Source organism: Mobula hypostoma, chromosome 4 (assembly GCF_963921235.1).
Source record: "Mobula hypostoma chromosome 4, sMobHyp1.1, whole genome shotgun sequence".
NCBI lineage: Eukaryota > Metazoa > Chordata > Chondrichthyes > Myliobatiformes > Myliobatidae > Mobula > Mobula hypostoma.
In genome coordinates, this window is record NC_086100.1 from 35,464,921 (window position 1) to 35,487,556 (window position 22,636).

The following is a 22,636-nucleotide window of genomic DNA, read 5'->3' on the forward strand; positions in this document are numbered from 1 at the left end:
GTGGAGCGAGCCTTCATAACTCATGGGAAGCTGTTTAATACATGATGACTACATCCCAGAATCAAGATAATTCAAACTTCAGCAGCTGACCTGCAGTTTGTGAACAATGTTTATGTTTGTGCATGCTCAAAGGCAGAATTGCAAGACATTGTCAACTCACTCACTGGATCATACAAGAGGATGGGCTTTATTATCAACATCCTTCACCAACCTGTCACTTCTGCATCACACCGTCCTCAGCTATAAAGGTTCAGATCGATAACCTGGAAATCATTCCCCAATCTGTGTGAGCCTTATCTTGGTGATATCATATATCAATAATGAAATTATTACTGCCTTTCATCAGCCTTTGATTAACTGAAGGAAAGTTTGAAAATTAAGACTTCAGATTTGGCATAAAGCTCGCGTTTTACCAGGCAGCAGAGATATTGTCTCTTTTTAGTGCTTTTGAGGCCTGGATTACTTACAGTAGTTTTCTCAAGACATTGGAAAAATCAGATCAATCCTTCAGTCACAAAATGATAAGCAAATACTCTCACAAGCCAATATCACCAGTACTGAGAGCTCAGAGTAGAGATCTGTTGCCAGGGTCTGTTCTCATGCACACAATTGATATGGTCAGCTAAACACTAATAGCTAGGACCAACCATACCTGTATTGAACCCCTTACAAATCTCAGTAAGTTCCTTTTAACAAGCCATGTTGTTCACATGATCGACAGGAGATAACCAAATCCTGCCATGGTAAGAGATGATCAAGCAGAGGAAAAGGTTCCAGGTTGTGCTGAAAGTTTCCCCCATAGCTAGAAAACTCAAGCTCACTAGGACAGCTGCAAATCCTTATCCCATGAACACTCAAAGCAGAGAAGCAACATTCTGATAATATTGAGAACCGTAGGATTTTACAAAAGAACGCAACCCCTCACAAACTACCCAACCACCCACCCTACCAGCTATTTTCTGCCCCAGCGTTGGAACATCTGCATCCTGACACCTGCAATCTCAGAACATATGGGGGCATGGCATAGAATCAAGGAGTCATAGAGCAATAGATCATGGATACAAGCCATTCAGCTCAACAACCATGATGCCCATATAGCTAGTCCCACGTTCCAGTGTTTGGCCCATACTCCTCCAGGATACTCTGTTCCATGCGCTTATCCAAGTGTCTCTTAAATGATATTATTGACGCTATCTGGCAGCTAAATCCATATATTACCACATTCTATGTGAAAAAGTTGCCCTTCACATCCCTTTTCATTCCTGCCACTCTCACCTAGCTTTGGACTCTCATGCTCTCAGAAAGGACTGTTGCAATCACTTCAATCATCTTCAATACTAAGGGTTAGACAAAACAGATGGTCCAGCCAAAACTATCAATCTCACTGCCTCTCTCATTTGATTATCAAATTATTAAAAATTTCTGGCAAAAAGTGACTGACAAGCTAAACTTACTTAGCAAAGACAGCTTTTCAATGCGAGTTTTCTATTACTCACTGCTACAAACCTGTGCAATTGTGTCCTGAATATCCAGTCAAGCATGTGCAGTTGTAAGAGCCCTTGGTATTGACACAGTAGGAATTGTTTTTCCAAGAACAAATGTTACTATCAAGACATTCATTCACATCTGAAAGAATAAACCACAAACAACACAGTGCAATTTATTCCAAAATAACGATAGAACATCTATGTTTACAATTGTTACTAAATTTATCATGCTATCCAGTTGTCTCAGCTCAAGATTAAATTTGCAAGTGTGTACATTTTAAAGATTTGCATGTGATAAATGGGCACACTTCGTGCAATATTGTGCAGTGAACTAAATCCAAAGAGTGGTGTATTCTAGTCCTACACCTTGCATGTTGAATTCTTAATTATACCACCTACAACTGAGCTTCACATCATCAGGAGAACATCAGAGACTGAGAATCAGTCGGTGATTACAAACGAAAAAGCTGAAAACAAAGGACCAAGTACTGCCAAAACCAGTTTAGGATCTCACTGGGAGTTATTTGCATAGATCTTGTTCATTTTGTCATCACCAAAACAACAAAGACTGGGCAGAAATAGTTTATAAAACAGTACCCATAATTTTAAGGTATTACATGTAAATTGTATTTACTTGATATTGTATTTGCAAATTATTCACTCAACAAATTACTTTTCTGATGAAATTACTGTTGTCCAATTTCTGTTTACAGAGTTGAAGCTAAATATAGAAAATAACAAATGCTAACAAATTATTCAGAGTCTAAAGACAAATGTGAACAACTGTTTTAATAAACCTAATTCTTCTCCAGGGACTATTCAATATTTCAGTATATTACTCACCTGTGCAAGTGGGTCCTTCATATCCACTCAGACATGTGCAGTTGAAAGAGCCGTCAGTATTGACACAATAGGAATTGCTTTTCATGGAACAGATGTTACCATCAAGACATTCATCAATATCTGAAAAAAAACAATTCAGAACCAAGATATTGCATTAGGGAAGATGCATATGTACAACTGTCCTCCTTATTAAAAATATATCTGTTACTCTTGACCTTGGATGAAATTTGGTGGCAATAACATTTGAAAGATTTACACATGGGAAATGTGCACAAGTCTTACACTAACTGCCATCAGTTAATTTTAATGACACTTATCCTAACATTAAGGCTTCTATTATAAAAAATCAATTATAACATCTGTAACAAAGCTCAGATCTTTAGGCCATTTGCAAAGGGAGTTGCTCAGTGAATAGACTGAATAATGTTGCAATTGAAGGTTAAAGTCATCACCAACTTTTGTAGAGGGCAAAACAAGTAAAAAAACAGTTAATTTATGCTTACCAGAGCATGTAAAACCATTTCCAGTATATCCAGCTATGCACTGACAGTGATATGATCCTTCCAAATTTGCACAAAGTCCTTGACTTTTGGAACAGTTATTTGCTTCTGCATTCAGGCATTCATTAATATCTGTAGAACAAATTTACTGAATTAAACTATATGCATCACCAAGACCTTATTATGTAGAATTTTAACTTACGGCACTGTGTTACAGCAATGCAGTCTAACATTTTTATAAATCAAAGTAAACTGTATTAAAGAATGTTTTTATGTGCAACTATGTAATCACAAAATTGGACTGGAATCTTCAGGCCAAGGTTAAGAGTGCTACTCCCATCTTCAGCTGCACATCTAATGATGCCCATCGCACTGCACTGCCCTGCAAACACGATGCTGATCAATAGGAGAGGGATGTATTGGGGTGTATTGATTTTTGGATTGTAAGTCAGGTGGGCACAGGGAAGATTAGGAACAGCTTCCAAGGAGCTATATTTAGAGGAGTTCCATATCTTAAGTAGTCAACTTGGTGAGATCTGTGGGGGGGATGATTCAGGGCTGAAAACAGACAATAGATATTGGAGATGAGTTTTTATAATAATAGTGGAAAATGGCACAATAAAATCCTGACAGTCTGCAGATAACAGTCTACAAATTTCCTTGGAGACCCAAGAGACTGCAGATGCTGGAATCTGGAGCAACATACAAAAAGCTGGACTGCAGCAGATCAGGAAGCATGTATAGACAATAGGAAGTAATCAATTGTAGCCCCCTGGAAAGCCTCAGGCTCGCTCAACTCGCTTTTGTCTGGGGGAAGCACCCAATTGGTTTGTTTCTTCTCTTATCAATAATATAACCCAAACAAGCAGAAAGAGAGAGAGAACTCCTTACATCGCAGTTAACATAACAAAGAAGCCATTTTGATTAGCCTACGCAGGAACATAAAATAAGAAACCCCTTACACAATCAATGCCTCGTGAGGTGATCCTTCATCTGAAACCTTCTAACCTGAAACATCAACTGTCCATTACAAATCTCCTTCATAGATAGGACAAAGGTGCAGTGAGTAGAGCAGGGGCCACACAGCTTCAGTGAACTGGTTTTGAACCTGTGTACTCCAGTTTCCTCAAAAATCCCAAAGGCATTCAAGTTGGGAAGGGGAGGGTAGAATCGAGTGAGAAAGGAATGTGGATAGAATAAAATGAGTTACAGTAGTATTGGCATAGAAATGGGCATTTTAATGATCTTAATGGACTTGGTGGGCCAAAGGACCGGCCTCTTTGCTGTATGTTCTCTTTGACACGCAAAACCTTACTCTGCAGGTCGTGTTACAAGGTGAGCAATTGATGTGAATCATGTAGGAACTCATAAAGTGACTTTGGAGCAGACTTGATGTACGGAATGGCCTATTTCTGCTCCTATGTCATATGATCTTAATCAGCTAAGGACTATTTGTTTTTAGATTATCCCTTTATTACTGACTTGATGATAAGCACAATGTAGAATGTGCACAGAAAAGTTTGTTCTGTTTTCTCCATTGATGTGCAATATTTAATTTCATCATTCTCAAACACCAGGACTGTGATCTACATTGGTATGTTCTCAGAGTGAAATGATGTAAATTTAGATATTTAAAACATTATGAATTTCCCAAATACAATAAATGGCTGAATGAATTTAACAAGTCTTTAAGCTAATGGTTGTTGTAAACTGGGAATCATTTCCAGTGGCACAGATCCTTTCACACTGACGAAGCAAACTTGAATCCTAACCTGGTGATCATCAAATTTTTTTTTTGTCCACTGCCTGAGCAGAAAGCAGTTGGCAATTCACAAGTACCTTTGCATGTTTCATTTATATTCTGGAATCCACTTCTGCATTCACAAGTAAAAGATCCTTCAGTATTAACACATTCTTGGCCGTTCTCTGGACAAGATGCCATGTCTTGGCATTCATCAATATCTGAAATTATAATAAAATAAAATAATTGAGCAAAGCATTTATTTTTTAAATCCTTAATAATTGGAAATGAACAAAAAGTGTTTCAAAATAGTGTGCTATTAACCAATTGTTAATTTTTCTGCCTCAGTTACAATAAAAGAGTGAAAGTAACTGACTAATTAATGTTCCATTTTATAATGTCTACAACATTGCTTTTTGCTAGCATTGATATGTTTTATATGGACAATCAAAAATAGAGATAAAATTAATTCTTGCTGTGGAAGAAAAATATAATCTGCTAATATTTGTTGAGCACACAATATTTGAAGGCATATGTCCCAGTGTTGTTCTTTGGAGAAAATTGAATTATTAGTTCTAAAGTTTAAAGCATGCTAGAAATTAACAGACTTTTTGATGCCTACCTTCACAAGTACTGTTTACTCTCTTGTATCCTGCAGAGCAAATGCAAATATAGCTTCTAAAGCTGTTTTCACAGCGCTCTCCTGCAGAACAGTTATCTGTTTGGTTTGTACACTCATCAATATCTGTAACAAAGATGATGCCATGAGACGATCCTATTTACTAAAACATTTATGTTTTTATATTCATTTTGATTTCATAACTGATTCATTTTAGTGAGACTCTGGGTTAGATGATTCTGATACTTGTCACATTTTAGAATTTAAGAGAGGTGCTATGCAGCTCTGAACTTACAGCCAGGTCTGAATTTACTAGTGCTTTCATTTATAAAAGAAGGTAGGTCTCGTTAATCCCGACAGTTAATGCCAAGCCACATCAGTTATCCTAGAATTCCAATGATGCCACTGGTCTGTATCAGCACTTGAAAAACTTCTGCCTTTCTGCCTGCCCTGTGTTCCTCCAGTTGATTTCTGACAGAGTTGAACAAGACAGTGTGTTCAAACACAGCTTTCCCTTCTCTGAAAGCTGGCAAAACTGACTCTGAACCAAAGCCAGGTACAAGAGCAATGGTGCTCCACCAAATGAACAGTGACAGGCAGCACCCAAGAAAAAGTATTTGTTTCACAAATTACTTCATTTTAAATGGTTTGAACTAATTTTTAGCATTGATGGTGATTTCCAGCTTTTGAAGTATAATGATAAAATACATAATGTTAAATTTTCTTATCCTTCAATGTACATATTTGGAACATTGCTGAGCACTTGTGATTGCTAAAGATGTTCACAAATATTCATTGGCCCCAGTTATGCCGACTGCGTCGACAGCCCTCAAACCTGGGGCCGAGGATCACCAGCTAAAAGAAACCTACACAGTGAGTGCCACTGTTCGTAAGATGTCAGAGTCCTTGTCATATTGGGCCACACAACAGGTGCATGGAGTTGGACCCCTGGCTGGTCAAAGATGGCCAGAAACCACACTGAAACATGGAGAAAGTCCGTGAAATTTTGGGGAAATAAAAAATTTACTCTGAAATCATGCAAGTATTTAATTCAGAATGTACTTTATAATATTATTAGCCTTCTTACGAAAATATATATATAAGGTAACCAATATATAGCTGAGGGTCACATACCTTCGCAGAATGTTCCATTTCCTTTCAATCCCGACATGCAGGAGCACTTGAATGAACCTGGTGTATTCTGGCATTTGGCATTATTGTCACAGTTATCCAGAAATCTGGTACATTCATTAATATCAGTGCAGTTAGGACCTTCATATCCACTATTACAGTTGCAAACATATGAGCCTTCTGTATTGTTGCACTTGGAATTCAAAACGCAATTGTTCTGACCTTGTGCACATTCATCAATATCTATATTTATATGAAATAAAGACAAAAACATTAAATTTTGTGAAACAAAGTCGTAGGATGCATTATTTAGTAGTCTCAAGATCACTTGGTAAATTTTTATCTGCTTTTTTTTTGTTCTATGTACTGTAAGTTGTATTGCTATTTTCCCCTGAATGACAAAGGTACCATGAAAACCAAGAGAAAGGCAACAATTGGTGTGAAATGAATCAGGGTGGATCTGAAACTAGGATCGTCTAAGACAAGAGTCAATTTAAGAAATGACTCAGACATGTTGATGAAGTATCTGAAAAACATGTAGAGAGTGGAAACACATTTCAAAGAGACAATGAAAGATTTGATAATGAAGAAGAGCGCAGGGAGATGACTATGAGGAACTTGTGATGACAAGAAGGGAATATGACAAGTATGGGAAAATTTTGAAGGCAAAACCAAAAAGAAAATATAGGGAGAAACAAAGATTGGACAGCAAATGTTTGTAAACAGGAAAAAGAAGAAACCTGAGAGATTTGGAAATGATGGAGATGTGAAGAGGAAAATAGAAGAGTGGAATCTGAAGGTATTTAGGAATTCAGAACCATTGGGCTTGTATAAGAGCTAAGTAAACATATATCAAGGAAAGCATTGAGCACTGATTAAATTGGGAATTCCCTGCCACATGGAGGCCAATTGTAACCTTATCCAACCAAAAGAGATCAGGAGAGCAGACAGTTAAAAATTAAGTTTGATTTTGGTCATTGAAGGTATTGATGACAAAGCAAGTATGTCTTGGCATTCACCAACAGCTTTCAATGACGTGGTGATGAACCAGTATCTTGAACTGCTGTATTTTTGTGTAAAGTGACCTAACTACTGTTAATTGGCTGGCTTCAATTTTTATGAAATGTTCTTTTGGGCTCAAGAAAAAAATCTAGGCCTCCTCTACCCCGAAAATCTTCCAACTTTCCATCACGAGACATTTAGAAATCCTCATCCAGGAACACTGGAGCTGGAATCTACATGGCTAATAATTAACACTGCTCCCCCCCCCCCACATTATCCCAACAATGAAAATATATGTTACAAAATTTATCATCTGCCATTAAAGATTGCAACACCCACCTTTGCCATGACATTTCACATGTTCTCTGCTAACTTTATTCACTATGGAAACAAAAATTTTCCTTACTACATGCAGAGCAGACCATGTAAGAAATGTAGATCAAGCCAAAGGAACACCTGAAGGAGAGAGGTGACTGCATACAACGGCCAGACATGAAGATACATGATTTACTGTATCATGTTGACAGTACGTAACTTTGCAACTGTCAGTTATAGTTTATTTTTCACATTTTACACCCCACTGAAGTAAACATTGATTCCTATTACATCAGAATTATTTGCTGTTTCATCTTTTTCAAATTTAATGTAAGCAAGTTGTGATTCCATCACTTTTAACAAAAAGAAAAAGTGAATAACAATGTTGCAAAACTATTCTTTCCACTTGTGTACTCACCTGTGCAGTTGGGTCCTCCATATCCCGTTCTGCACGTACAGTTGAAAGAGCCCTCGGTATTAGTGCAGATGAAATTATTCCCTGAACAGTCAGTACTTTCAATGCATTCATCCACATCTGAAAGAATAAGTAATTTAACATCATGATTGTAGTCTGCTTAATTATAAATACGTTTGCCTGGATTTTGCAACCCTCAACAAAGGAATGAATCTCACCACTTTGATACAATTATTAATAAGTTTTCTGTGTATTTTACAGTGTAGACTGCTCTATTAGTGAGTGAAAGCAGTGAGTAGAAAAAAAATCTACAGTCAATTAAGTACATGTTTTAAACATTCTAAACGAACAAGTCCAACTTTGAATGTATAACTTAAGACAAGTCTTGCAGGGGAACAGAATTAGAAATAAGAAAAGGAGGATGGGATGAAAATATAATGAAATTAAAGTGAAAGATTATTTCTTAAGTGTAGTAAATCTTAAGCAACGGAAAGAAAGGCATCCTTGAAAGAAAATCTAAAGAAATGAACTTCAGAATAGAAACACAAGGTAGCAACATGGTCGTTTGAACCAGCTCTGGTATCCAACTTGGCCTTGGATATTCTCATACCTCAACTCCACTTTCTTCTTTATCCTGATATCCATTGAATGTCAACTACTTGTTAAAGTCAGCTTTGACTATGATTAGTGATTGATCAAGGGACTTCAGACTCCTAGGATGTAAATTTTCACCATTCCGAGGGAAGAAAATACTTCTAATCTACTTGCAGCACACAAGCTGCTGGAGGCATTCAGCTGGTCAGGCAGCATCTATGGAGGGGCATAAATAATCAATGTTTCGGGCCAAGACCCTTATGAGACTGCAAAGGAAGGAGGCAGAAGCTAGAGTAAGAAGATGGGTGTGGGGGGGGGAGTGGTCAGAGTATAAACTGACAGGTATAGGCAAGACCAGGTGAGGTTGGGGTATAGCCTGGAGGCCGGTGACCAGTAGTGTTCCATGGGGATCTATTTTGAGATCCCAGCTCTTTATGATTTTATTAAATGATCTGGATGAGGAAGTGGAAGGATGGGCTAGTAGGTTTACAGATGACACAAAGGTTGGTGGGGCTGTGGGAAGTGTGGAAGATAGTCATAGGTTACACTAGGACATTGACAGGATGCACAGCTGGGCAGTGAAGTGGCAGACGGAGTTCAAGCCAGAGAACTGTGAAGTCATTCATTTTAGAAGGTTGATTTTGAAGGCAGAATACAGGGTTAATGGCAGTATTCTTGGCTACATGGAGGAACCGAGGGATTTCTTCGGGGCTAGTAAGGTCAAGGAGAATCCTATCCCAGGTACGACAGTGGAAATGCAGGTAAGGGCAGCAGAGGTAAAACCCCTTTTTTTTGGGAAAAAATAAGAGGACATCTCAGATGTTCTGGAATGGAAAGCCTAAGAAAAGATGTAGCAGAGACAGATAAACTGAGAGAAAGGAATAACATTTTAACATGTGACAATGTGGGAAGTATAGTCAAAATAACTGAGAGTCAGGCAAAGTGATTAATCTGTGCCTTTCTCATTGAAGGCTTCTATTTTCTTCAGAATTAATTACAAAAATTTGTTCACCACCATCATTAAACTAACCAGGCCTCAATGAATTAGCATAAACCCTTCCATTTATAAAGCAATGCTACATCAATTGCCCTTTAGTTTTCTGGCACCACTCCTGTAAGTAGAAAGGGCTGAAAATTTGTAAAAAGATACCGAATTTTCACTACCTCTTCTTTTAACAACATGGGATACATTTCAGCTGGTCAGGTTGAATTAGAAATTTCTTAGATGTTTTTGGCCTTAAAATCTTTCCTATTCATAACATGAGAAATAAAAGGTTTGTGATATCTACTGACTATAAAAAATCACAATACAGATAACTTTTTAGGAACTCTGTACATTAGAATGACTACTGGACTAAACAGGAATTAAAATGAACAATCTAGGAATGCTTTATAATCTGGGATTAAAGTGTATAGTTGAGAAGATGCAGAAAGATTTTTGGTTTCTTAATAAAGTATGGAGCAGATGAACCGTTGACTTGGTGCCACATAAGAAATGAATTCGTGGAGAGGACTAACTCCATATCTAAAAAGAAACCAATTCCAAAATTATGACTTACAAGGATTGAAATAAATTATCTGATGTAATGAACGTAGCCAGTTAAAGGAAGCCACTTTTAATTGTTTCTTTAAAAACAGCGATCAGCTCATAGTTTACTTTAACTTTGGACAGGAAGTAACAATACTATAACACTGTCTCCATGAAACCAATAGAATTCAGGGTCTCAACCATTAGAATACATTGTTCTATTTAAACAGGAATGCATTGCATGCTGCAGGTGAAATGAGGATATAACTAGCTCTGAGTGTTATGAAGAACTGCAGTTGTAGAAGATTTCATATGCATTTACCTTAATATTCACATTTTTACAATTAGTCTTCATTATTTACATATTAAATGGCAATATAAAGAAAAATACCATACCAACACAGAACTCGTATGGTTTTCCATTGTATCCAGATTGGCACACACATGTAAAGTTTCCCATTGTATTAATGCAGTCTGCATTCTTGGGACATGTAGATGGACGACTACATTCATCGATGTCTGAAAGAAGAGTTAAATTAGTGAAATTTTCAGTTTGCCTACATACCCCCGTCCCTTCCCAATATTGCCTATTAGAAGTAATAAAATGCATAATAGTCTGTGATAATTTTACATGCTGGATTTGAACATAGTGTACTGTATGCCCTGATTTATAAATAGGCATACTGTGGAAGAGAGGGATGTTGTAGACATGGAAGTTTGATTTTTCTAATGTAGCTGAAGACTCTGGTGAAAGAGTTCCTATGATCATTAACTGCAATAAAGTCCTGGTTTCAAACAAAATTGTTTTGAGATTTTGTTATAAAGTACAAACTCAGATAGATTTTACAGCATTTACGACGGGCAAAGAGATCCTAAGATGCAAACTACACACATCAAAGTTGCTGGTGAATGCAGCAGGCCAGGCAGCATCTCTAGGAAGAGGTACAGTCGACGTTTCAGGCCGAGACCCTTCGTCAGGACTAACTGAAGGAAGAGCTAGTAAGAGATTTAAAAGTGGGAGGGGGAGGGGGAGATCCAAAATGATAGGAGAAGACAGGAGGGGGAGGGATGGAGCCAAGAGCTGGACAGGTGCAAAATGTGGTTGAAAAGTTGAAGAGCCGAAGAAATTACAGATGGGGAGCAGTGAAAGATGGTTTCACTGAACTCCCGTCAAAGAAAAGATTTAAACTTCTTCAGTGTAGACATCACTGGAAGAGGCTTCGCAGTAGTGAATTTAAAAACGCAAACACGAGGAATTCTGCAGATGCTGGAAATTCAAGGAACACACATCAAAGTTGCTGGTGAACGCAGCAGGCCAGGCAGCACCTCTACGAAGAGGTACAGTCGACGTTTCAGGCCGAGAAACTCACTGCTTTTGATTATTCATTGAAAACCCTCATAGAGTGTGTTTATTGCATTACAATTTTTAGGATTATTAAAAACAAATTGCATTACCTTCATGATTCAATTAAATCACAAAGCAAATGTATTAAAACAGCGATCAAAATTATTTGCTGCAACAATGGCAATATGACCAATTCCAAAAATGAGCACCTCAAGGGGTTTGAACAATGAAGTATGTTTTTCCTTGTTCCTTTCATCCATAAAGGATAATTTTTCTTCAGACAATAAGCTCTGGTAACTTACCATCACACATGGAACTGTTCGTTGTATTTACTGCATAACCTTCTTCACAGCTGCAGTTATAACTTCCAAACGTATTTGTGCAGATCTGCTCACAAGTGTCTGTATTTTCCTGGCACTCATCCAAATCTACAAATGCAAGCAACAAGACCTGGATCAGTGTATGAATAGTTGCTCTATAACGATGAGCAATTCCTTCTGGAGGCATCTGTGCCTGCAACGTGTCAATGCACAGAGAATCCTGAGAGCATGCAGTTGCAAAAGCAGTCTATATAATGCACACCTGGATGTAATTCATTTCAAAAGAAACCTTCACAACACCAGAGCTGCTTCATCCTCGGTTAAATCCAATGGAGTCCAATAGCAGGAAGCATCTCGGGATGGTATTTTTTAAAAACTACATGCTTTCCATCTAAGATGGCACCTTTAAGAGCTCTTGCTCTTGCTACTACTTCACACTGAACATAATTACAATCCTGCCTTATTATTTCACCCTCATCTCACTACCAACTTCTCTCTTACCCTTCTGCCAATCTTGCTATCTCTCCCTGTTCTTCCTATTCACTCTGTTATCAGCCAATTCTTCTCTCACAAACTTCCAGCTAAGCTCTCTCTCTCTCGAACACCTGGCCAGACTCTCCCCAACCATAAACATACATTCATAGGTACCTAATAAAGTGGTCACTGAGTGTATGTCTGCGATCTGTAACCCATTCACTTCAATGTTTAATGTACTGTGTGTTCAGAGCTGCTCCTCTGCACACCACTGTTGTAATGCATGGTTATTTAACTCACTGTTACCTTTCTGTCAGCTTGAACCATTCTCATCTGTCCTCTCTCATCAACAAGGCATTTTCACCCACAGAACTGCTGTTCACTAGATGTTTTTGCTTTTTGCATCATTCCCCATCAACTTTAGAGACAGCTGTGCATGAAAATTCTAGGAGATCAGCAGTTTCTTATATACTCAAACCACCCCGTCTGACACAAACAACCATTCTATGGTCAAAGTCACTTAGATCACATTTCTTCCCCATTCCGATGTTTGACCTGAACTTCCTGACCACGTGTGCATGCTTTTATGCATTGAGTTGCTGCTAAGTGATTGGCTGATTAGACATTTGCATTAATGAGCTTGTGTGTAGATGTAACGAATAAAGTGGGCAATAAGTGTATGACTCCATTTCTCCCTGGCCTGTCTAACTCACCAAGTCTCCCCTCCATTCCATAAAATCAACTTTATATTCCCAGTCTCTCATACCTTGCCCAAAGTCTTTCGCTTTCCTGATCTCCGCAAACAACACTGACTTCATCCTCTAACTGGATTTTCACCCTGACTCCACAGTGATGATTCACTGATCAGTATCAATATACATCTGCATTTGTTAAATCCACATTAGTAAATTGTGTCATTATAAAGATTTGTGATGGGGTTTAATAACTTCATAGGAGTAGACCACAAAAGCCATTGAACTGGCTCCAACATTCAGTAATATCAAACCTATTGACCACTGTTTCAATTACACTCAGTAACCCAGCAATCACAGTGAAATTTCGGAGAAAAACACACCATAGCTTGTGCTCCAGGCTTCAGAGTTTTCCTTTGTTTAAAAGTAGACAGATTTGGCTGGATTTTGTATGGAAGATTAAAAAGATAAGCACCAGCTAGGGTTTTTTTTTTGACATGCTGTATTCATAGCCAACAACTTGAAGATCAATTTATCTCCATTCTCTACTTTTGTTAATATCAACTATTTATCCCTCTGAACTCATACATTAATGTGATGTCATGAGTGTTATCTGGAGCAACTCAGTGGATACCTTTTGAAAATGTACATGGATCACATCAACCATTTTACTCTTCTCTATACTGGAAGCTACATTCTTAAGAAATCCAATTGAATTTTTCAATCATGATTCTTGCTGTAATACTCATTGACTTTTATGTAACCTGATTATGATTTTCTAACTTAAGAGTATTTATTATTATTTCAATATTGTCTTGCTGTTTATGTGGTTCCTGTAGAAGGATTATTATCTGAAGGATCGATGCCTCAAAAAGGTGGTGTCCATCATTAAGGAAGCCTATCACCCAGGTTGTGCCTTGTTCTCACTGCTACCATCACAAAGGAGGCACAGAGCACCAAGGCACACACTCAACGATTCAGGAACAGCTTCTTCCCATCTGCCATCCGATTTCTGAATGGACGTTAAACACTACCTCTCTACCTTTCTTTCCATTTCCATTTTCTGTGCTACTTATTTAATTTAACAATTTAATATATATATACACTAACTATAAATTATGCTTTTTTTTACCCCAGTTGCATTGTACTGCTGCCGCAAAGTCAACAAATTTCACGACATATGTTGGTAATATTAAACCTGATTCTGATTCTCAAATGTACCTATTTTGTTAGTTCCTGTTGCATGCTTATTATAAACAGACAATAAGAGGCATTTTAATTACCATAACATTTTTCTCCATCTCCTTGTAAATTGTCTGGACATGGGCCACAAGTATGACCCTCCAGTGGTGCAGGTTGGTCTTTGCAGGTATCATTGACAAAACATGGATTGTCTTCACAAGCATCGAAATCCTCAGTGCAGTAATCACCAGTATATGCAGGAGTACAATTACATGCCGCAACCTAAATGATGAACAGAGATGTTGATGATTGATAAATAATCTCAGTTGCTTTTATTGTCCAATTATTGTGTCACTTTCCCCTGTCTGGCCCACAAGCAAACATAATGAATTTCTCACTCCAAGACAGAATTGTCTGATCAATAGACCATAAGACATAAGAGCAGAATTAGGCCACTTGGCCTATTGAGTCTGCTCCACCATTCCATCATGGCTGATTTATCATCCCTCTCAACCCCATTCTCCTGCCTTCTCCCCATAACCTTTCATACCCTTGCTAATCAAGCACCTGTCAACCTCCACTTTAAATATACCCAATGACTTGGTCTCCACAGCCGTTACTGGCAATGAATTTCACAGATTCACCACCCTCTAGCTAATGAAGTTCCTCCTCATCTCTCTTCTAAAGGAACGTCCTACTATTCTGAGTCTGAACTGTCAGGTCCTAGACTCCCCTGTATCGGAAACATCCTTTCCACATTCACATGAAAAGTGACCACAGTTGATCATCTTTTACTTTAGAGCTTCTAAAGAGAGAATGCATTCTTACTGATAGCTATGTTATAGAACATAGAAATCTACAGTATGCTACAGGCCCTTCGGTCCACAATGTTGTGTCGACCACATAACCTACTCTAGAAACAGCCTAGAATTTCACTATCGCATAGCTCTCTATTTTTCTAAGCTCCATGTAGTTATCGAAGAGTCTCTTAAAAAACCCTATTGTATCCATCTCTACCACTGTTACTGGCAGTGCATTCTATGCACCCATTACTCACTGTGTAAAAAACTTACCTCTGACATCTCCCTTGTACCTACTTCCAAGCACTTTAAAACTGTGCCACCTCGTGTTAGCTATTTCAGTCCTGGAACAAAGCCTCTGGCTATCCACATGATCAATGCCTCTCTATCAGGTCACCTCTCATCCTCCGTTGCTCCAAGAAGAAAAAAACAAGTTCACTCAACCTATTCTCATAAGGCAAGCTCTCCAATCCAGGTAACATCCTTGTAAATCTCCTCTGCACTCTCTCTATAATATCTACATCCTTCCTGTGACAAGAACTGAACACAGCACTCCAAGTGGGGTCTAAGGTCCTATATAGCTATAACATTACCTCACCTCCTTATGAATTATAACTTTGACTTAACTTACCACAAACATGGTATTGTTGTTTTGCATGCTTATAATGGATCTGGTGTAATCACATGTTGAATTGATGCTACAGTTGCATATTGTCAGTGTCAATCCGAGCTCAGACGTAGCCTTCGAGTCATTTGCTTGTATTATGGCAAACACTGGAGAGGAGCTTGTTGGATGCCAAGAAAAGTTCCCACTTTCTGTAGGTATAAAAGAAGAATCCATGTGGTTTCTAAAATGCTGCACATTCGTATTCCAATATGTTAAGTAAAATTATAAGCTGCCATTTAACTCAAAAATAAATATGATCGGAGGGGGCGTCACGTGATGACGTGGGATTGAGACGTGTAAATCCAGCTCTCCCGTAAAAAATCAGCAAAGTACCGTTTAAACAAAACAAAGTTAATAAGTACTTGCTGAAAACTATTTATAACTTTGCGATATGCCTCCTAAACCACAACAGAAGAAGTCTGTTGTTGCGAAGCCGCCGCGAGATGGGAAGAAAAAAGGGCCTACTGCAGCGATGGAGCCTCGGACTCAGGTTAGATCTCTTTTGGAGGAGATGCGTTCTATCTCCGCCGTAGAACAGGGAGCAATGGCGGCGGTAGCGGTCTCTCGGAAGAAGGTGCCGGAAATGCGCATGTGCAAAGAAGAACGCATGCGCAAATCGATACAACTCAAACTACAAGAACCGACAGCCACTGCAACTGAAAGTGACTCAGAGTCAGAATCGGATACCGCAGAGAATACAGATGAAGAAGAGGAGGAAGAACTGGAAGAGATTGGAACTAAAGGAGATGATGGAGACATAAGAGAGGCTTTATTGCAATTAATGGCTGAAGTAAGAAAAGTAAGAGCAGAGCTTAGAGACATGAAGATGTGCTATAATAAAGCTATGAAAAGACAGGATAAAATGGATAAGAAGCTTCAGGAGATGGAAAGAAAAATGGAGCATATTAATGATAGAGTGGAAAAAACAGAAAATGATCTGCTTGTCTGGAACACGGAAAGAAATCGACTCTTGGAGAAAGTGGACATGTTGGAAAATTTTAGTAGACGTAATAATATTAAAATTGTTGGTCTTAAAGAAGGTATGGAGGGAGGAAATCCAATAAAATGTTTTCAAAGATGGATCCCGGAAGTTTTGCAAATGAAAGAGGAGGACCGATTAATTGAAATTGAGCGGGCACATAGAGCTCTAAGACCAAAACCACAAGATGACCAATATCCACGAGCAATTTTAATAAAATTCTTAAGATTTCAAGACAAGGAAAGGATTCTACAGGCAGCTGCCCAAGCTGCCAAGAATAGAAAAAGGTCATTGATGATTCAAGGGAACAAAATTTTTTTCTACCCTGACATAAGTTATGAACTTTTGAAGAGAAGGAAGAAAGTTAATCCAGTGAAAAAAATCCTATGGGATCATGGTTATCATTTTATATTGCGTTACCCTGCAACCTTGAAGATTTTTTTGACTGGTGGAGAAAAAAGATTTTTTGATGAGTACCGGAAAGCGGAGCAGTTTGTGCAAGACTCTCTGAATATTCACCAGGTACAAGAACAAAACCAGGGGAGCGAGATGGATTGAAGAAGAAGACTGGGTCAAAGAATGGACTTGTTGGATTTTTGAAGGCGGATGAATATATAAATATATTACTAATTATATGAGGGAGGGGAAGTAAGGTTAAAATTTGAGGAATACTAGTTGGGAATAGTAACATTAATTTTTTTTTATATATATATATAATTTTTTTTGTTACAGGGGAGCTGGAAGAAGCACTGATCAATTGCTACGCTAATCATGTGTGCAAGCGTGGCTCTAGTCACGACCTGCAAAATGGAGGGGGGTAGTGTTGTGTATCCTTTCATTCACAACATTAGTGGGGGGGGGGTATTTTGTTTTTTCTTTTTTTTATATCTCATCTATCTTTTTTTTCTTTTTGCCTGGATGATTGGGAGGGGAAAGCATAGCAACATGGTGAAGTCCAAAGAGATTCCCCAAGGAACTATGAGAGTTGAGAAGCTAAGTAATGTTTTAGATTGGAGTAACTTTGTTAAAAATAATGACTAATTTATTGAATTTTTTTGAGTTTTAATGTTAATGGGCTTAATGGACCAGTGAAAAGAAAAAGAATCTTAACACATATTAAGAAAATGAAGATAGATTCAGCCTTTTTACAGGAAACGCATCTAACAGAAACAGAACATCAGAAATTAAAGAGAGATTGGAGCCAAAACTTAAATGGAATAAGTGTCAGAAAGAATTTATAAAAATTGCATTGGCAGTAGCTAAGAAGACTATAGTTGTTACTTGGAAATCTGATTCGTAGTGAAGTATGAATCGTTGGAACAATGAAATGGCTAGCTCTATTCCATTCGAAAAAATTACTTATAATTTAAGAGATAAATATGGAACATTTTTGAATATCTGGCGCCCTTATTTACAAAAGATAGGATGGCATATTTAATTGCTCCGATAAAGATCTTGGTCCCTTGGGGAAACTAACGAATAAGTATATTAAATTTATTTTGAATCCCGTGGAGCATGTGGAAACCTTCCAATACCCAGGCGGTTCCTTTTTTTTTCTTTCTTTTCTTTTTAGGTAGGAGTATATACGGGGGGGGGGAGGGTTAAGGGGAGGGGGAAGGTAGATTTTATTTTCTATGTATTCATTTTGAAAATTTAATAAAAATTATATTAAAAAAATAAATAAAATAAATATGATCCATACAATATAAACTACCAGACAGATTAGCTGCGATTATCAAGCCTTTATAAAGTTCCCTCAGGAAGTAGTATCACTGTTTGTATCAAAGGCTCACTTTGGCTCCCGTCATCAAAAATACCTCCACTTTTCTCCAAAACTGCCTTATTCTGTAACTTAGAACATGCTCGATTTCTTATTTAAGCTAATTCTGATGAAAGCTCAGAGACTTGAAAGGCTTTCTCTATTTCTTTCCATTTCTTCCAGCATTTTCTCTTTATAAACAAGGCCTATGTTTCACCTTTGCGCCAATGGAATGGTTCAATTCTGGACCAATCATAATATAAAAAAGTAGGGAGATCGTTAGGTACCTGGAAAAAATTTATTCAAGTTAATATGTTGAGGGGCAGATAACAATGAGGAAGCTAGGAGGCTGCAGAAGGACTTGTACAGATTGGGAGAATAGGCATCAAAGTGGCAGATGGAATACAATGTCGCAATGTGCCTGGTCATGCACTTTTTTTGAAGGAATAAAGGTGTACTCTATTTTCTAAATTGGGAGAGAATTCAGAAATCCAGAGGTGCAAAGAGACTTGGCAATCCTAGTGCATGATTCCCTTAAGATTAACTTGCAGGTTGACTTGGGTTAGAAAGGATGGCAAATGCAATGTTAGCATTCATTATGAAAGGACTAGAACATAAAAGCAAGGATGTAATGCTGAGACTTTATGAGGCTGTGTACTCATACCATATTTGGAATATTGTGAGCAATTTTTGGGCATTATCTCTAAGAAAGGATATTCTGGCATTGGAGAGGATCCAAAGGAGGCTTAATAGAATGACTACAGGATGAAAGAGTTAATGTATGGGGAGCACTTGATAACACTGGGCCTGTCCTCATTGGAGTTTAGAAGGATGATGGGAAGGATCACATTGAAAACTACCAGATATTCAAAGGCCTAGATAGAGTGGATGAGTAGAGAATGTTTCTAGTAGTGGGAGGGTCAAGGACCAGAGGGTGTAGCCTCAGACTAGAAGGACATCCCTTTAGAATGGAGATGAGGAGGAATTTCTTTAAGCACAGGGTGGTAAATTTGTGGAATTCATTGCTACAGAAAACTGTTAAGCAAAATCGTTGGGTATATTTAAAGCCGAAATTGACAGTTTCTTCATTAGTAAGATTGCCAAAAGTTACAGGGCGAAGGCAGGAAATTGAGCTTGAGACAGAATTATACATTAGCCATGATTGAATGCACTTGTATATCAGTACTTCCAGTAGATCTGGAATAAAGGGATCAGTAGTGGAGGACCAATTGTGCCAGTGTTGTCCCTGCGGTAAGGATATCAAAATCTTGTGGATTAGTGGGGTGGTGAGTGGATGCAGGGGTTTTTGGAATGGGATGGCAACTAGAGTGTGGATCCGAGATTGCCAGCTCAAAAGAGGGGGAAGCATTAGGAAAACAACAAATTCAAACAAGCCGAGGCAGGAGAGGTGAGAAGGTGAGGAAGGAAGGATGGCCCAGACTGGTAATGCCAATGAGGATGGATCACAACAGAGCCGCAAATCAAAGATAGGTAAGATGCAAAACAACCTCCAAATGGTCATTATTGCATTTGTTTTGGAAAAATAATGTACTTCTAGAGATGTAATACAAAAAAAACTGCACAGTGCAATTTCAAATCAATATAATCATCAGCCAGTCTCTCTTTACCTTAAACATGTGTGAAATTTAACTTTTCTCTATCTATGTCATTTTGATGTTGTTTCTTGGATCTATGTCCCCCAAACGGTGTACTGTACCATAAATATTGAGGCAATGCTGCTTCCAGGCAGCAACAGGACAGTAAGACAAGCAAAAAGCTATGACATTGCAAATGTTGGAGCAGATTTGGAATCATGTAATCAGTGTTCACATATGATACAGAAAGAAACCTATTTACGGTGTGGAAACTGAGGACCTCATAGCAGATGCAGATTCAGATTCATTTATTTATCACATGCACATTGAAACACACAGTGAAATGCATAATTTGTGTTAACAACCAAACTAAGGATGTACTGCAGACAGCCCACAAGTGTCGTCCCAAATTCTCATACCACCATTGCATGCCCACGCTATTCAGCAGAGCAACACAAGCAACAACAACAATACAACAAGAGCAACAAAACAACGACAGCAAAGCAAGCCCCTTTCCTCCTCCCCATCACCTACAGACAGGCCTTCAACCCTGTGAGAGGCTGTCCAGGCCTCCAGCATCCAGTGGACTTGCAGACATTGGACCTCCAACTTCTCTAGTGGACTTGCAACTTGCAGACCCAGGATTTCTGCCCTCAGGCCTTGACTTGTTGACTTGCTGACTTTGGTCTTCAAACTTCAGTATTGATCCCGGGACTTCCTGATGACAGGACCACAAAGTCATGACCTCCTAAGTCCAGAATTATCAACTCACTTGCCTAGGGGGTCACTGGCACTTATACTTCTTGCCTGCATGGGCCTCCAATTCTGGGACCCACCAACCTGGGAGGAATCGTCAGTCTGGGGAGACACTAGGCCTCGTCCACATTGGTCTTTGTCCATAGCGCTTGCTGGGATGACCTCCATCCACAGGGATCGCTGGCTTTTAACCACAGAGTGAGGAGCGGAAGCCTAAACTCTAACTCACCCAAAGCCCTGTCCCTAAACCCTAAACTGACCTCAAACACTCCTCTCTGTGCCCAAGATCATCTCTACAAATCTAGAAACAATGTATTTACATTACAAGTCTGACAGTGAGAATCAAATAGCATTTCTTAAAGAATTAATAATTATACAGAAATGTACTGTAGTTCCAAACATTCATATTAGGATGAAACACACAAATTTTTAGAGGAACTCAGCAGGTCAGGCAGCGTCTATGGAGGGAATAAAAACCATGTGATATAAGGAGGAGAATTAGGCCATTCATCCAAGTGAGTCTGTTTTGCCATTCCATCATGGCTGATTTATTATCCCTCTCAACTCTATTCTTCTGCCTTCCCTGTAACCTTTGAAACGCTGACTACTCAAGAATTTATCAGCCTCTACTTAAGATATACCCATTGACTTGGCCTTCACAGCCATCTGTGGCAATGAGTTCCACAGATTCACCATCCTCTTGCTCATGAAATTTCTCCTCATCTTTGTTCTAATTGGACGTCCTTTTATTCCGAGGTTGTGCCCTCTGGTCCTGGACTCACCCACCATTGGAAAGAGCTCTCCACACCTACTCTGTCTAGGCCTTTCAATAGGTTTGAATGAGATCCATCCCTCCAAATCTTCCAAACTCAAGTGAGTACAGGCTCAGAGTTATCAAACTCTCCTCATACATTAACAAATTCATTCCCAGAATCATTCTTGAGCACCTCCTTTGAACCTTCTTCAATGCCAGTACATCATTTCTCAGATAAAGGGCTCAAAATTGCTCACAATGCTCCATGTGCAATCCGACCAATGCCGTTTAAATCCTCAGCATTACATCCTTGCTCTTTTATTCTAGTCCTCTCAAATTAAATACTAACATTACATTTGCTTTCCTTACCACCGACTCAAACTACAAGTTAGCTTTTAGGGAATCCTGCACAACGACATCCAAGTCTCTTTACACTCTGATATTTGATTTTTCTCCCCTTTTAAAATATAGTCTACTTCTTTAGTCCTTCAACCAAAGTGCATGACCATACATTTCCCTACATAGAAACATAGAAAATAGGTGCAGGAGTAGGCATTCGGCCCTTCGAGCCTGCACTGCCATTCAGTATGATCATGGCTGATCATCCAACTCAGAACCCTGTACCTGCCTTCTCTCCATACCTACCCCCGATCCCTTTGGCACAAGGGCCATATCTAACTCCCTCTTAAATATAGCCAATGAACTGGCCTCAACTGTTTCCTGTGGCGGAAAATCCCACAGATTCACCACTCTCTGTGTGAAGAAGTTTTTCCTCATCTCGGTCCTAAAAGGCTTCCCCTTTATCCTCACACTGTGACCCCTACAATCTCTTCCATCTGCCACTTCCTTGCTCATTCTCCCAATCTGTTCAAGTCCTCCCGCAGACACTCTGCTTCCTCAACACTACTTGTCCCTCCACCTATTTTTGTATCATCTGCAAACTTGCCACAAAGCCATAATTCCATTATCCAAATCACTGACATGTAATGTGAAAAGAAATGGTCCCAACACTGACCCCTGCGGAATACCACTAGTCACTGGCAGTCAACCATCCTTTGCCTCCTGCCAGTCAGCCAATCTGCTATCTATGCTATTATCTTTCTTGTACTGCCATGGGCTCATACCTTGTAAAACAGCT

The 22,636-nt window shown here is 38.8% G+C and overlaps 1 protein-coding gene across 2 annotated transcripts in view; it reads right to left on the reverse strand.

Moving 5' to 3' along the window:
* LOC134345238 (uncharacterized) overlaps positions 1–22,636 on the reverse strand; it is a 192,641-nt gene that overhangs the window by 71,250 nt on the left and 98,755 nt on the right. For both annotated transcript variants that reach the window (XM_063045582.1, XM_063045581.1), the window contains 11 exons: positions 15,620–15,804; positions 14,290–14,470; positions 11,823–11,948; positions 10,572–10,694; positions 8,057–8,173; positions 6,325–6,564; positions 5,194–5,316; positions 4,670–4,792; positions 2,834–2,962; positions 2,331–2,450; positions 1,507–1,626 (listed from right to left, as the gene is read on the reverse strand). In XM_063045582.1, coding sequence (XP_062901652.1) covers positions 1,507–1,626; positions 2,331–2,450; positions 2,834–2,962; positions 4,670–4,792; positions 5,194–5,316; positions 6,325–6,564; positions 8,057–8,173; positions 10,572–10,694; positions 11,823–11,948; positions 14,290–14,470; positions 15,620–15,804 — 1,587 coding nt within the window. The remainder of the gene's footprint in view (positions 1–1,506; positions 1,627–2,330; positions 2,451–2,833; positions 2,963–4,669; positions 4,793–5,193; positions 5,317–6,324; positions 6,565–8,056; positions 8,174–10,571; positions 10,695–11,822; positions 11,949–14,289; positions 14,471–15,619; positions 15,805–22,636) is intronic.